Source organism: Schistocerca nitens, chromosome 3, assembly GCF_023898315.1.
Source record: "Schistocerca nitens isolate TAMUIC-IGC-003100 chromosome 3, iqSchNite1.1, whole genome shotgun sequence".
Classification (NCBI taxonomy): domain Eukaryota; kingdom Metazoa; phylum Arthropoda; class Insecta; order Orthoptera; family Acrididae; genus Schistocerca; species Schistocerca nitens.
In genome coordinates, this window is record NC_064616.1 from 604766926 (window position 1) to 604780091 (window position 13166).

General features: G+C 41.8%; 1 protein-coding gene across 1 annotated transcript in view; it reads left to right on the forward strand.

Moving 5' to 3' along the window:
• LOC126248535 (hemicentin-1-like) overlaps positions 1-13166 on the forward strand; it is an 838517-nt gene that overhangs the window by 324500 nt on the left and 500851 nt on the right. The window contains exon 15 of the mRNA XM_049949594.1: positions 2332-2482. Within this exon, the coding sequence (XP_049805551.1) occupies positions 2332-2482 (151 nt within the window). The remainder of the gene's footprint in view (positions 1-2331; positions 2483-13166) is intronic.

Genomic DNA, 13166 nt, shown 5'->3' on the forward strand with positions numbered 1-13166 from the left:
TCAATCAGACAATATAGCCAAGACCTCATGGAGAATTGTAAATCAATTTCGCAAAGCCACACTGAAGCCAGAAACTGAAATTGTAAATATAAGACACGAAGGAAACACAATTAAAGATCCTAATAAAGTCTGCAATGTTTTCAATAAATACTTTATATCTGCAGCTGTTAGCCCAGTTAATAACACAATTGTGAGTAGTGAGGTAAAGCTCTGCCCCTTTGAAGAGCCACCTTTTGAATTCAAACAAGTAAGTGAAAAAGAAATAGGCAGGATAATAAATAACCTAAAGAATAAGTTCTCATCTGGATGGGATGGTTTGAGTGGTATCGTGATTAAAAAATGTAATAAGGAATTAGTTATAATAATCACCCACCTGTTAAACTGCAGTATCAGAGCATAGTTAAACCAGTGCATAAAAAAGGATCCTAGGAAGAGGTTTCAAAATTCGAGGCCTGTATCATTAATACCTGTCTTCAGCAAAGTATTTGAAGTTGTGCTGCTGACACAACTTAGTGACTATTTCTTGAGAAATAAGTTCCTAACAGAGACACAACATGGATTCCGAAAAGATCATAGTACTATCTCAGCAATTACGGAATTTCTTCACAAAACATGTGGTGCCCTTGATCAAGGAATGCAAACAGCTGGCATATTTCTAGACCTTACTAAAGCCTTTGACTTGGTAAACCATGAGTTACTTTTAAGTAAACTTGAGTCATACAATGTAAATGCTGCATCCATGCAATTGCTGGCTACATATTTATTTAACCGCAAGCAGTGTACAAAGCTGACTTACAAAATCAATAATCAGATCATTAATTTCCAGTCCAAATATGAGACAGTCACACAAGGTGTACCCCAGGGCTCAATTTTGGGCCCTTTCCTTTTCCTAGTGTACATAAATGATATAGAGCAACCTTTCAACTCCCAATTGGTAACCTATGCAGATGATACCTCACTGTTATTTCATGGTAAACAAAATGAGGAGTTAACGTTGGTAGCAACTGAGGGACTACATCAAATAACTACTTATTTCCAAGATCAAGGTTTGAAAGTTAATGTCAGTAAATCTCAGTTATTGCCATTTAAACTTACAAACTCACACCAAACCTCTATCAGTAACATAGGTGGAATTGAAGTAGTGGACACAGAAGGCTGCAGATTTCTAGGTATTCACCTAGATGAAAATCTAAGATGGGTAAACCATATCAAATTTTTATGCAATAAAATCAGCAGTTCATTACATCTAATCAGCCAGTTATCAAAAGTAGTTCCACATCAGACATTAAAAACAATTTATTATGGAACCATTTTTGCACAGATTAATTACGGGATAGAGATATGGGGTTGTGCTGCCGACATACATATGAACAGAATATTAACCCTAAAGAAAAGAGCAATCAGAATTATCCATGGATTAGGGTATAGAGATTCATGCAGGGAAATCTTTGTCCATCATAAATACCTCAAAGTCTACTCACTGTATCTTTACAAATTAATTACATTTTTTGTGACACATCAAAACAAAACAACAAAGTGCTCTGATATGCATGCCTATAATACAAGAAATAAAGACTGCTACTACAGACAAAGAACAAAATTAAAAACAACAGACCATAGTCCATGCATTAGTGGTCAAATATGGTACAACAGATTACCAAGCTCTATAAGGTGCCACAAAGGGAACTTATTCAAAGTGAAACTGAAATATTTCTTGATTGACAAGTGTTTATACTCTTTAAGTGAATATTAATATTAAACTAAAATAAATTATTATATATATATATATATAGAGTTGTGTAAAATCTGAATATTTGTAATTGGTATGATGTAACACCCAATATTGTGCCATGCCAAGTAGCAGTACATTATGGCAGTTTTGTTTAAGTGAAATGTTTAATGACAATTTCTGCAATTCTGTGGTGTTATTACTATGAATAAGATGTATTTGTGTATCACTCAGAAAATGTTGAAACAGAAAGTTAGAGATAAATGTGGGTACATTTTTTATTTGTATAGACTGTTGAGTATTATCATTAATGACTGGTTTACAGGCATGCAGAGATTATCTTATTAAACAGCTTTGCACATTATCCATCAAGTCACAAATTGTCAGAGAAAAAAAAAGACTTGTTTATTTACTTATTTATGTTTAATATAGTGATAATCAATTCTATAACTAAGTCATAAGAATCATAAAATGCTTTTCAATAACCTGTTGCAGTTCATTGCTGAGGTGGCTCATTATTTATTTCTCTTTTATAGATTTATGTATTTTTTACCACCCATTGGCATGAATAGTTTATAATAAAGTAATTTTTGATGTTACAGGATAAAAATTTTGGAATTTTAAAAATTTTGAGTGTTGACATTGCTGATTCTGGGGAGTACATTTGCAGTGCTGAGAATCATTTGGCATCAGCTGAAGGATCTCTACAGCTGAATGTTGGAGTTCCACCACAAGTATTACAGCCATTAGAAGGTAATCTTAGAGCAATTCTCTGTCCAGATAGTGTGTAATGCTGATTGTAATTTCATGATTATTTTGGAAATACGCTTTACAACCATTTCTTTATTTAGTTTTACAAAAATTCCAAATTTGTGTTATGAGATGGAAACATCTTACTAGCAAACAAAGAACCAATTGTTTCAAATGACTGAGGTGATAATAAGTACAAAGGGAAAGAAAATAACATTCTCCCCTTCCTTTTGAAATATCATTTTGTTTGGAGAGACTCTGTATGAGCACTGGCTGTTGGAGAATGAACCCCCAAAGTTGATATATGTTTCATATTAGGTTGTATCATCTGCATAATCTCCTCTGGATTAGAATATTCTTGAAAATTGGAACAGCATGGTCAACACTCACTGAAGTTGTTTGTTTGTCAAAAAGAGATGGGTTGACTGGTGGACAGAAGATTCCTCCAGTGGTTAGTAATGGTTAGGTAGCTTGATTCATTATTGATTTTACAGAGCTGGAAACCAAAATGAAGATTCTAAAAAAGAGAATGTTAAATTAATGCAAATAAAACAGTCCTGTGTGTGTGAACACCAGAGAAGATTTCCATAGCTAAGAATTCAGTATGTGAATAGTGTGTAACTAAAAGAACTAGATGTTACACACTGCAGGGAGGACTCAAAGGGCATAACAAGCTGATAACACTCTGTTTGCAAGTATCTGTGTGTTCACACCTGTTTAGCTGAGAATCAGCATTCATTCCTACAAATTTCATGTCTGTTATGCAGTCACACAGTGTCACCTCAAAAAAACTCTCCAACCTGTTCACTTCCTACTTCCATGTTGGACTACCACTGTCCACCACCTCTACAACAACCTCCAAACATCCCCCACATCCCCTCATAGCTGACTAAACCTAATGTATTTACCCCACCCTCAAAACTCCCTCCCACCAGCATACAGAATCCAGAATCTGAACAGACCCAAAACACAGCCATGAACCTTTCCTCCAAAAGCCTTAGCCACACAGAAGTATCAGTCCTTTCCAAAGGCCTCACTTTTTACCCCACTCCCAAATTAAATCATGCAGCACTTATTAAAGACCGTCTCTCCTTCTTCCAGTCGCTACAGTGGAAACACTTTTTTTCCAATAACCCTACCAACCAGACTCAACCAAAGACCAATGTTGAACCCAGCCTGACTCTGTTCACTCCTCCATCCAACTGTGATCCACCCCCACTGCCCTCTAGTCACTCCCTGTTAACTCTCCATAATTTCTTACCTCGAACCTGATCTCACCATTCCCAAAATCTCTCAACATGCAAGCTAACCTTAGTACTGCAGAAAGAACCACAATCATCTAGAGAAATCCTTCCTAACCATCCAGAATATCAAACCCCTCACCTGGTTCAGATTCATTGATGACATCTTTGTGATCTGGATCCACATTCATCCAGAACCTCAACACCTTCTCCCCCATCCACTTCACCAGGTCCTCCTCAAACCAATAAGCCACCTTCCTCAATGTTAGCCTCCATTTAAAAGATGACTGCATCAGTACCTCTCTCTGTATCAAACCTATCAACCACCAGCAATACCTCCACGTTGACAACTACCACCCATTCCATTCCAAGAAGTCCCAGCCTAGCCACCCATGCCTGTCACATCAGTAGTGTTGAGCAGTCCCTCTCAAAATATACCAAGCGTCTCAATGAGGCCTTCACAGGTTGTAATTACCCTCCCAACCTAGTATAGAAACATAATTCCTGTGCCTTACCTCTCCAGTCACCCCCATCTCTCAAAGTTCCACCATCTGGTCACAGAGGAGCATTAGCAACTAAATAACATTCTCTGCCAGGTTTTTGACTACCTCGCATGCCCTCAAATAAGGAATGTCATACCCACTGTCCTTCCCACCCGTCCCACAATGCTATTACGCCACCCACTTAATCTACACAATATCCTTGTCCATCCCTACACAACCTCCACTTCCAACCCCTTGCCTTATGGATAATATCCCTGTAATAGACCTAGATGCAAGAGCTGTCCCATACATCTTTCCAACACCACCTACTCCAGTCTGGTCACAAGCATCACCTATCCCATCAGAGACAGGGCTACCTGTGAAACTAGTCATGTGATATACAAACTAAGCTGCAACCACTGTGCTGCGTGCTACATGGGCATGGCAACCAGCAGGCTGTCTGTCCTCATCAATGGCCAGTGACAAACTGTTGCCAGGAAACAGCTGGACCACCCAGTTGGTGAGCACACTGTCCATTGTAATAGCTGCTTTACAGCCAGCGCCATCTACATCCTTCCTAACAACACCAACTTTTCTGAATTACGCAGGTGGGGGCTCTCCCCACAGTATATTCTATGTTCCCGTAACCTTCCTGGCATCAAACTTTGTCAGTCATTGTCCTATATCCACCTATCCCCTTCCCTGTTCCAACTCCAGCATTACACAACCCTCTGTTCCACCTCCTCCTCCTTGCTCTCCGTCTAACCTCCTGACTACACCTAGCTGCCCTACCATCTCTCCACCTTGTGCTGTATACTCCCACAAGCAGCACTTTATCATCTCCCACCCCTACCCCACAATCCCTCCGCCTCCCTGCTCCAGTCTCCTCCTTACCCCCACCACCCAGATTGCTTCTCCCATCATGCACTACTGCTTGCAGTCTAACTTTGGCAACAAGAGACTTGGTCATGTGTATGTGAGTTGTGTTTGCATGAGTGAGTGTGTGTATGTTGTCTAATTCTGATTAAAGTCCTCTTGGCAGAAAGCTCACTTGTTTGACAGTCTTTTCATTGGGCTTGTCTGCGACTCAGCATCTCCACAATACAGTGAGTAGCAATCTACCCATTTCATAATATTGTCTTTAATTTAACAGTGTTATTTTTTCTCTTCATGCAGAAATTCAAGGTATTTTTTTGCTTTATGTTCATTGTCACTTTATTATACATTGACTGATTTTAAACTTCCTTGAGCATTTCATTTTCTTTCTTTGCAAGGAGCTCTATTGCATTTTTGACGCTATAATATTGTTGTCACCAGCAAACAGAATTTAGTCCCTAAGACTAAAGCTGTCATGAAAGTGATTGATGTATATTAGGAACAGTATTGACCCTAACATACTACCTGTCAGCACATCTCATCAAAGTGTACATTGGTGCCATGAGTCAGGGAAGCTTATCTTGTCCAGGGCATCTCCTATGTCATACACCCAATTCCTATCCAAACTGTTTCTGGCCCCACCCACTGTCACTACGTGGTTGTCATTTGAAAAATCCTTACAAAATTATGCTATCTCTTCACTTACTCTTGCATTTGGTTTGAAAATGCTGGTGACCTGGTACCTCACCCCAAAGTTTTCCTGCAATTGAGGGCCTACACTTCATCCATGTCTGCTAGCTAGCAGCAGCACTTTCTTCTTCCTAACATTTTGCATATTCTTAGGCTTCTTTATTTTGGTAGAAGTGTGCTGCATATCCTGCTCCTAGTGCTGTTTCAGATTGTGTATGGCTGTCATTCCTTCTGCCAAAAGGTTAATGCTCTGAGGATGGGACTTGGGGAAGGAATTCCTAGAATCTGACTGAGTGGTGGACAGGAGGTAGGGGGCTGGAAGATCATGGTTGTATGGTGGTATGAACTGGGAGAGCCAAGGTTCAATGTTGGGATGAGGATGGCTTTGGCTGGAAGGATTGGTGACAAAAAAGTGTTTCCAGTTTAGGCATTAGGAGAAAGAGAGTACATCTTTGACAAGTCCAACATAGTTAAATTTGGAGTAGAGCAGAAGGATGGACCTTTGAATAGGACTGAAACTTCTATAGGACTGAGGTTTTCGGTAGGGATGTTAATAACAGTCTTTTGGGTTTGCTTGGTTTTTGGGTTTTGTGGAGTGTTGGAAGGGAGTTTTTGAGGACTTGGTAATTTGAAGGGGTCAGCTGGGCTGGGATGGAATGCTCGTCCAGGTGTTGGAGTGCAAGGGTTCCTTTTTCAGAGATGTTGGGCATTTAGTGAGGATTGCGCAGTAACAGTATGTTCCAGAGGGAATACAGGTGGTTCTGGGACATCTGTGCTCTGGAGATGTGTTCTTTCAGTAATTGGTTTGTGCAGTCCTTTCCACGGTACAGACACCTCCAATTACCTGTATTCCTTTTGCAACATACTGCTACTACTGCTACTGTGCATTCCTCACTACATACACAACATCTCTAAAATAGAAACCCTTGCACTCCAATACCTAAAGGAGCATTCCAGACACCACCTACATAAACTGTCCAACCTGTCGACATCCTAGTTCCGCCTTGGGACACCACCAATCCCTCCAACAAAAGTCTACTTAATCCCAAAATTGATTCTTGTCTCTCTCAGTTTATACCTCCATCCAACAATTAGCCCCCCCCCCCCCTCCTCCAAGCTAACTACTCAATAGTCAACTTTCAGGAATTCCTAACCTTTTGACAGAAGGAAAGACAACCATACACAACCTGAAAACAGATCCAGACCTAATCATTCTCCCTGCAGACAAAGGCTCCACCACTGTTGTGATGAGTAGCAATGAATACCTGATGGAAGGCCTCCACGAGCTGGCTGACTCCTTCACCTACAAGCTCTACCAGAGGGATCCCATCCCAGAAGTCTCACACAACCTCCAATCCTTACTGAAATCCATGAGCTGTACCCAGAACCTCTCACCTGAGGCCATCTCCCACCTCACACTAACAACACCCTGTGCACCCACCTTCTACATGCTCCCCAAAATCCACAGACCTAAAAATCCTGGATGCCCCATTGTAGCTGGCTATTGTGCTCCCACTGAAAGAATTTCTTTTCTTGTTGAACAAAACCTCCATCCAATTGCCTAAAACCTAGCCTCCCACACTGAAGATACACGCCTGGAAATTGAAATAAGAACACCGTGAATTCATTGTCCCAGGAAGGGGAAACTTTATTGACACATTCCTGGGGTCAGATACATCACATGATCACACTGACAGAACCACAGGCACATAGACACAGGCAACAGAGCATGCACAATGTCGGCACTAGTACACTGTATATCCACCTTTCGCAGCAATGCAGGCTGCTATTCTCCCATGGAGACGATCGTAGAGATGCTGGATGTAGTCCTGTGGAACGGTTTGCCATGCCATTTCCACCTGGCGCCTCAGTTGGACCAGCGTTCGTGCTGGACGTGCAGACCGCGTGAGACGACGCTTCATCCAGTCCCAAACATGCTCAATGGGGGACAGATCCGGAGATCTTGCTGGCCAGGGTAGTTGACTTACACCTTCTAGAGCACGTTGGGTGGCACGGGATACATGCGGACGTGCATTGTCCTGTTGGAACAGCAAGTTCCCTTGCCGGTCTAGGAATGGTAGAACGATGGGTTCGATGACGGTTTGGATGTACCGTGCACTATTCAGTGTCCCCTCGACGATCACCAGTGGTGTACGGCCAGTGTAGGAGATCGCTCCCCACACCATGATGCCGGGTGTTGGCCCTGTGTGCCTCGGTCGTATGCAGTCCTGATTGTGGCGCTCACCTGCACGGCGCCAAACACCCATATGACCATCATGGGCACCAAGGCAGAAGCGACTCTCATCGCTGAAGACGACACGTCTCCATTCGTCCCTCCATTCACGCCTGTCGCGACACCACTGGAGGCGGGCTGCACGATGTTGGGGCGTAAGCGGAAGACGGCCTAACGGTGTGCGGGACCGTAGCCTAGCTTCATGGAGACGGTTGCGAATGGTCCTCGCTGATACCCCAGGAGCAACAGTGTCCCTAATTTGCTGGGAAGTGGCGGTGCGGTCCCCTACGGCACTGCGTAGGATCCTACGGTCTTGGCGTGCATCCGTGCGTCGCTGCGGTCCGGTCCCAGGTCGACGGGCACGTGCACCTTCCGCCGACCACTGGCGACAACATCGATGTACTGTGGAGACCTCACGCCCCACGTGTTGAGCAATTTGGCGGTACGTCCACCTGGCCTCCCGCACGCCCACTATACGCCCTCGCTCAAAGTCCGTCAACTGCACATACGGTTCACGTCCACGCTGTTGCGGCATGCTACCAGTGTTAAAGACTGCGATGGAGCTCCGTATGCCACGGCAAACTGGCTGACACTGATGGCGGCGGTGCACAAATGCTGCGCAGCTAGCGCCATTCGACGGCCAACACCGTGGTTCCTGGTGTGTCCGCTGTGCCGTGCGTGTGATAATTGCTTGTACAGCCCTCTCGCAGTGTCCGGAGCAAGTATGGTGGGTCTGACACACCGGTGTCAATGTGTTCTTTTTTCCATTTCCAGGAGTGTACTAACCACGTCCTTCACCGACTTTCCACCATTCCCATCTGTTTACCTCCTGAGTCCCTACTCAACACTGTGGACACCATCTCCCTGTACACCAGCATCCCTCATGCCCATGGCCTTTCTGTTATCAAATACTACCTCTCCCAATGTCCTTCAAACTCCAAACCCACCACCTAATTGCTTATACACCTTACCCACTATATCCTGACCCACAACTACTTTTTCTTTGTGAAGGGAAGTTTTACAAACAAATTTGCAGCATAACCATGGGCACCCACATGCAAGGGCATCCATACCCGGGGGCAATGGGCTGGCATCCTCTAGCTCTCAGGGAATCGAAAAAGATATAGTATAGTCAGGTGTTTTTCTTCTGAGAAAATGATTGAAAAGTAGGTATTACACAGATTTTTAACAGTGCTGGAAATGGAAATTTTTTATGACTACTTACAAGTCACCATTTCTCTTCAAAAATATTAAAAATACTCCACACCCCCAGGTCTAGCCACCACTGCTGCCCCCTCCCCCCACCCCCTCCCCTTCAAACTATCATATGGGTGCCCTTGCTTGAGTTCTAGGTTATGTTGGAAGGTGATATTTTGTTTGTGAGTTACTGAAGACAAGAATGTGAATGCTACATAAAGATTCTGGTAACTGAATGACTTGTGTAGCATAACCTTGTGTTTATGCGTGGGCTATATTCTACACATTTTACTATATTTGAGGAACGTTTGATTATAAAAACTAAAACTACAAACGAAATTCAGAGAACCTACATTAGGTGATGGACAAGTCTATGGCGAATGTTTTGATGTTTATTACATACATATACACACTTGAAAATCACAACATACTCAGAAATAAACAGCCACTATTTTTCACAAGGAAGAATATAAATTATCACTGCTGTTCGTCACTTGCAACAATGTAATCTTTTGTTTTTTTAATTGGAATGATGTCATAAAGTCCAATGCAGTTATTCCTGAGAGAGAGCTATCTTATATGGAAACAACATCTAAGATTGCAGAACTTACTTTTATCAAATCAATTTGAAGGTCCAAGAATCTTTTACAACTGGAAACAAAATTAGCACATAGATTAGAAACTACATCCTTCTGTTTCTGAACTGCCTCACTCATAGCATTATGTTATGCTGTAGTTTAACCAAATTAGTCATTAACATTCATTCATCTTACAACGAGGTGACAGAAGTCATGGATACCCTCTAATATTGTGTCGGACCTTTTCTTGCCCAGCATAGTACAGTAACTTGACATGGAATGGACTCAAAAAGTCATTGGAAGTCTCTTGCAGAAATACTGAGCCTTGCTGCCTCTCCAGCCAACCATGATTACTAAAGTGTTGCTGATGCAGGATGTTGTGCATGAACTGACCTCTCAATTATTCCCCATAAATGTTCAATGGGATTCATGTCAGGTGATCTGCATGACCAAATAATTTGCTTGAACTGTCCAGAATGTTCTTCAAATCCGTCATGAATGTGACATGACAGTGTTGTTTGGGACTATGAAGTCCATGAATGGCTGCAAATGGTCTTCCGTAGCCAAACATAACCAATTCCAGCCAATTATTGGTTTAGTTAGACCAGAGGATGGAATCCATTCCATGAAAGCACAGGCCACACCATTATGGAGCCACCACCACCTTCCAAAATGCCTTGTTGACAACTTGGGTCCATGGCTTGGTGAGATCTGTGGCACACTCAGATCTTACCATCACTTGCTTTCAACTGAAATTGGGACTCAGCCAATCAGGCCACAGTCCTCCAGTTACCTTGGGTCAAACCAAAATGGTTACAAGCTCAGGAGAGGTGCTGTGGGTGATGACATGCTGTTAGCAAAGCCATTTGCATTGGTTGTCTGCTGCCACAGCCCATTAATGCCAAAATTTGATGCACTGTCCTAACAGGTACGTTCTTCATACATCACACATTGATTTCTGTGGTTATTTTGCACAGTGTTGCTTGTCTGTTAGCACTGACAACTCTACAAATACCGCTGCTCTCGATAGTTAAGTGAAGGCTTTGGCCACTTCTTTCTTTGTGGTGAAATTTAATGCCAGACATATGGTATTCCCAGCTCACTCTTGACACTGTGGATCTCAGAAAACTGAATTCTCTAAAGATTTCTGAAATGAAATGTCCCCTGCATCTATCCCCAACCTCCATTCCACATTCAAAGCCTGTTGTTTCCCATTGTGCAGCCATAATCATGTCGGAAACCTATTCGCATGAATCACCTGAATACAAATGACAGCTCCAACAATGCACTGTCGATCTGGATATTGTGTATGCAATACGACCTGTTGTTTCTGACTTCTTGGACACTGTGGTGGCTAGTGATAACACAGTTAATTAGAACACTCTGAATAAGTAATACTTTTGTGTCGCCAATGAGGCTGATACCAATATCGATCTGAATATCGTCTTTGAACTAAGCTAAACATTATCTTTGTGCAGTTCCGCCATCCAGTTCTTTGTAAGCCTTGCTTGTGTAAAGAGGTGAATAAATGAACTACTGCAAAATGGGAGTATTGTTTGGTGTAACCGACCTGAACTTCCCCCTCACTTTATTAATTACAACAAAACTTATCTTTGTTTACCAGGCACAGTAGTGGCTATGAAACTGCACACATGAACTTGCAGTTCAGAAAACACTTTCAGAACACACTAAATGAGCCATGACTACTGAGTGGCTAATTGATATAAGTTCAGAAAGGCTGTACTGTGGTTTCACTACAGTCACTAGAAAACACAAGTTTGTAGACATTTGTTGATACAATTCTGATAGCATTGGCATGTAGGCGCAGTACACAGAACACGGAAGTCTTCACTCCTAGATGGTTGACACTGGCTGTGTCAGAGTGAATAGAGAGCACAAGGATGTTACTCTGAAAGGAACTTCCTGGCAGTGGGCAGGATCCGATCTCAAACAGAACTTCCCTCCTGGCATCTGGCAATGCTATTTCAGGACAGACGCACAGCAGTGTGCCTGAGAACTATGGGAGGCATGGCTTCTTCCTAGTATCTCACTGGCACCTCATGATATTGCTTTGCTATGCAGTATCTTTTCAGTAGTGGATACTTCTTGCACCGAACTTGATACTCAACAACATCACACTACCACCATCTTTATATGTGCATATCACTGTCCCATACTTTCTGTCACCTCACTGTAAAATTAATGTGAAAGCATTTAATGCTGATATGACATTTAATTATAACAAACTGTAAAAAAGAGTGAAATGTTTGTGAGTCATCAATGTGCCATTGTCTTGAATTGGCTTCTCCTGAGTGAAACAGCAGAATTGGGCTCCACAGAACAGCAAACATTAAATTCTGTGTGGCTCTCTTCACTCATCACCTGCTAGTATTCTCCAAGCCTAGTACTGCAAGCATGCAGTACTCTACCCAGGTGGCACTGCACACACTTAATCACATCTGTTCCAACTGGATTACTTTTCTGTTGATCAGCTTGTTATTTAAATATTTCACTCTTTCAAAATTTTCAGTCATTTTGTCTCCAATTCTTTTTTACATGACTCATATAACAGTTTTGCAGATTACTTCGCCTAATTTCTCAGCATGATGTGAAGTCTCACTTCATTCGCATTATAAAACCTTTGAAGTGCACAAAATATTGACAACTGACTTCGCTAAAATTGTGCAAGCTTGGGTACTGACAAATTTGGCACTTCACTCATGAAATCATATACAGTGCTTATCAGCCACCCCAGTAATTCTAAAGGGTAAAAGAAAGCATTACATTGATCTTATTTAAAAATAATGTCCATTGAGGAATAACTACATTTTTCATTTTGAATTAGGCTATGACATGATTTGCAAGTAACATCTTTTGTAACTTCCTTCACAGTCAAACCAGAGAGGAAAGCAACCAATTGTAATTTAATTCATACCCTATCTCCAGGTCTGTAACAATATAAAGACATTAGATTTACTTTTTAATGAAAATATCATTATTATTTATAACACTATCATCAAACAACTATCAGTAAAGAAATTTTTGAGGAGACTATACACACCTTGGGACCCATTAAGTTTCTGCAGGGTTTTAGTCACTGTTTCTGAGATGTTACATATCTGTTACAGTGAAACTGGCTCAGGTGACTTGTCACAGCCAACAACATTCATGTTGCAGGCATTAAGATTTTGTTGTTGCTAAGAAATTCCTGTTTTTGATATTCTGTTAATTGCAAGTACCACAGCTCTTGAATCCAGCATGTCAGCACTGCCTTTATCTAAACGGCTGTATTGCATCCATCTGCCCAATATTGCTGAAATTCAGATTCAGATACTTTATTGTCCATTGAACACATGTAGTGGAATGGGCTTTATATTAATGTACAATAGC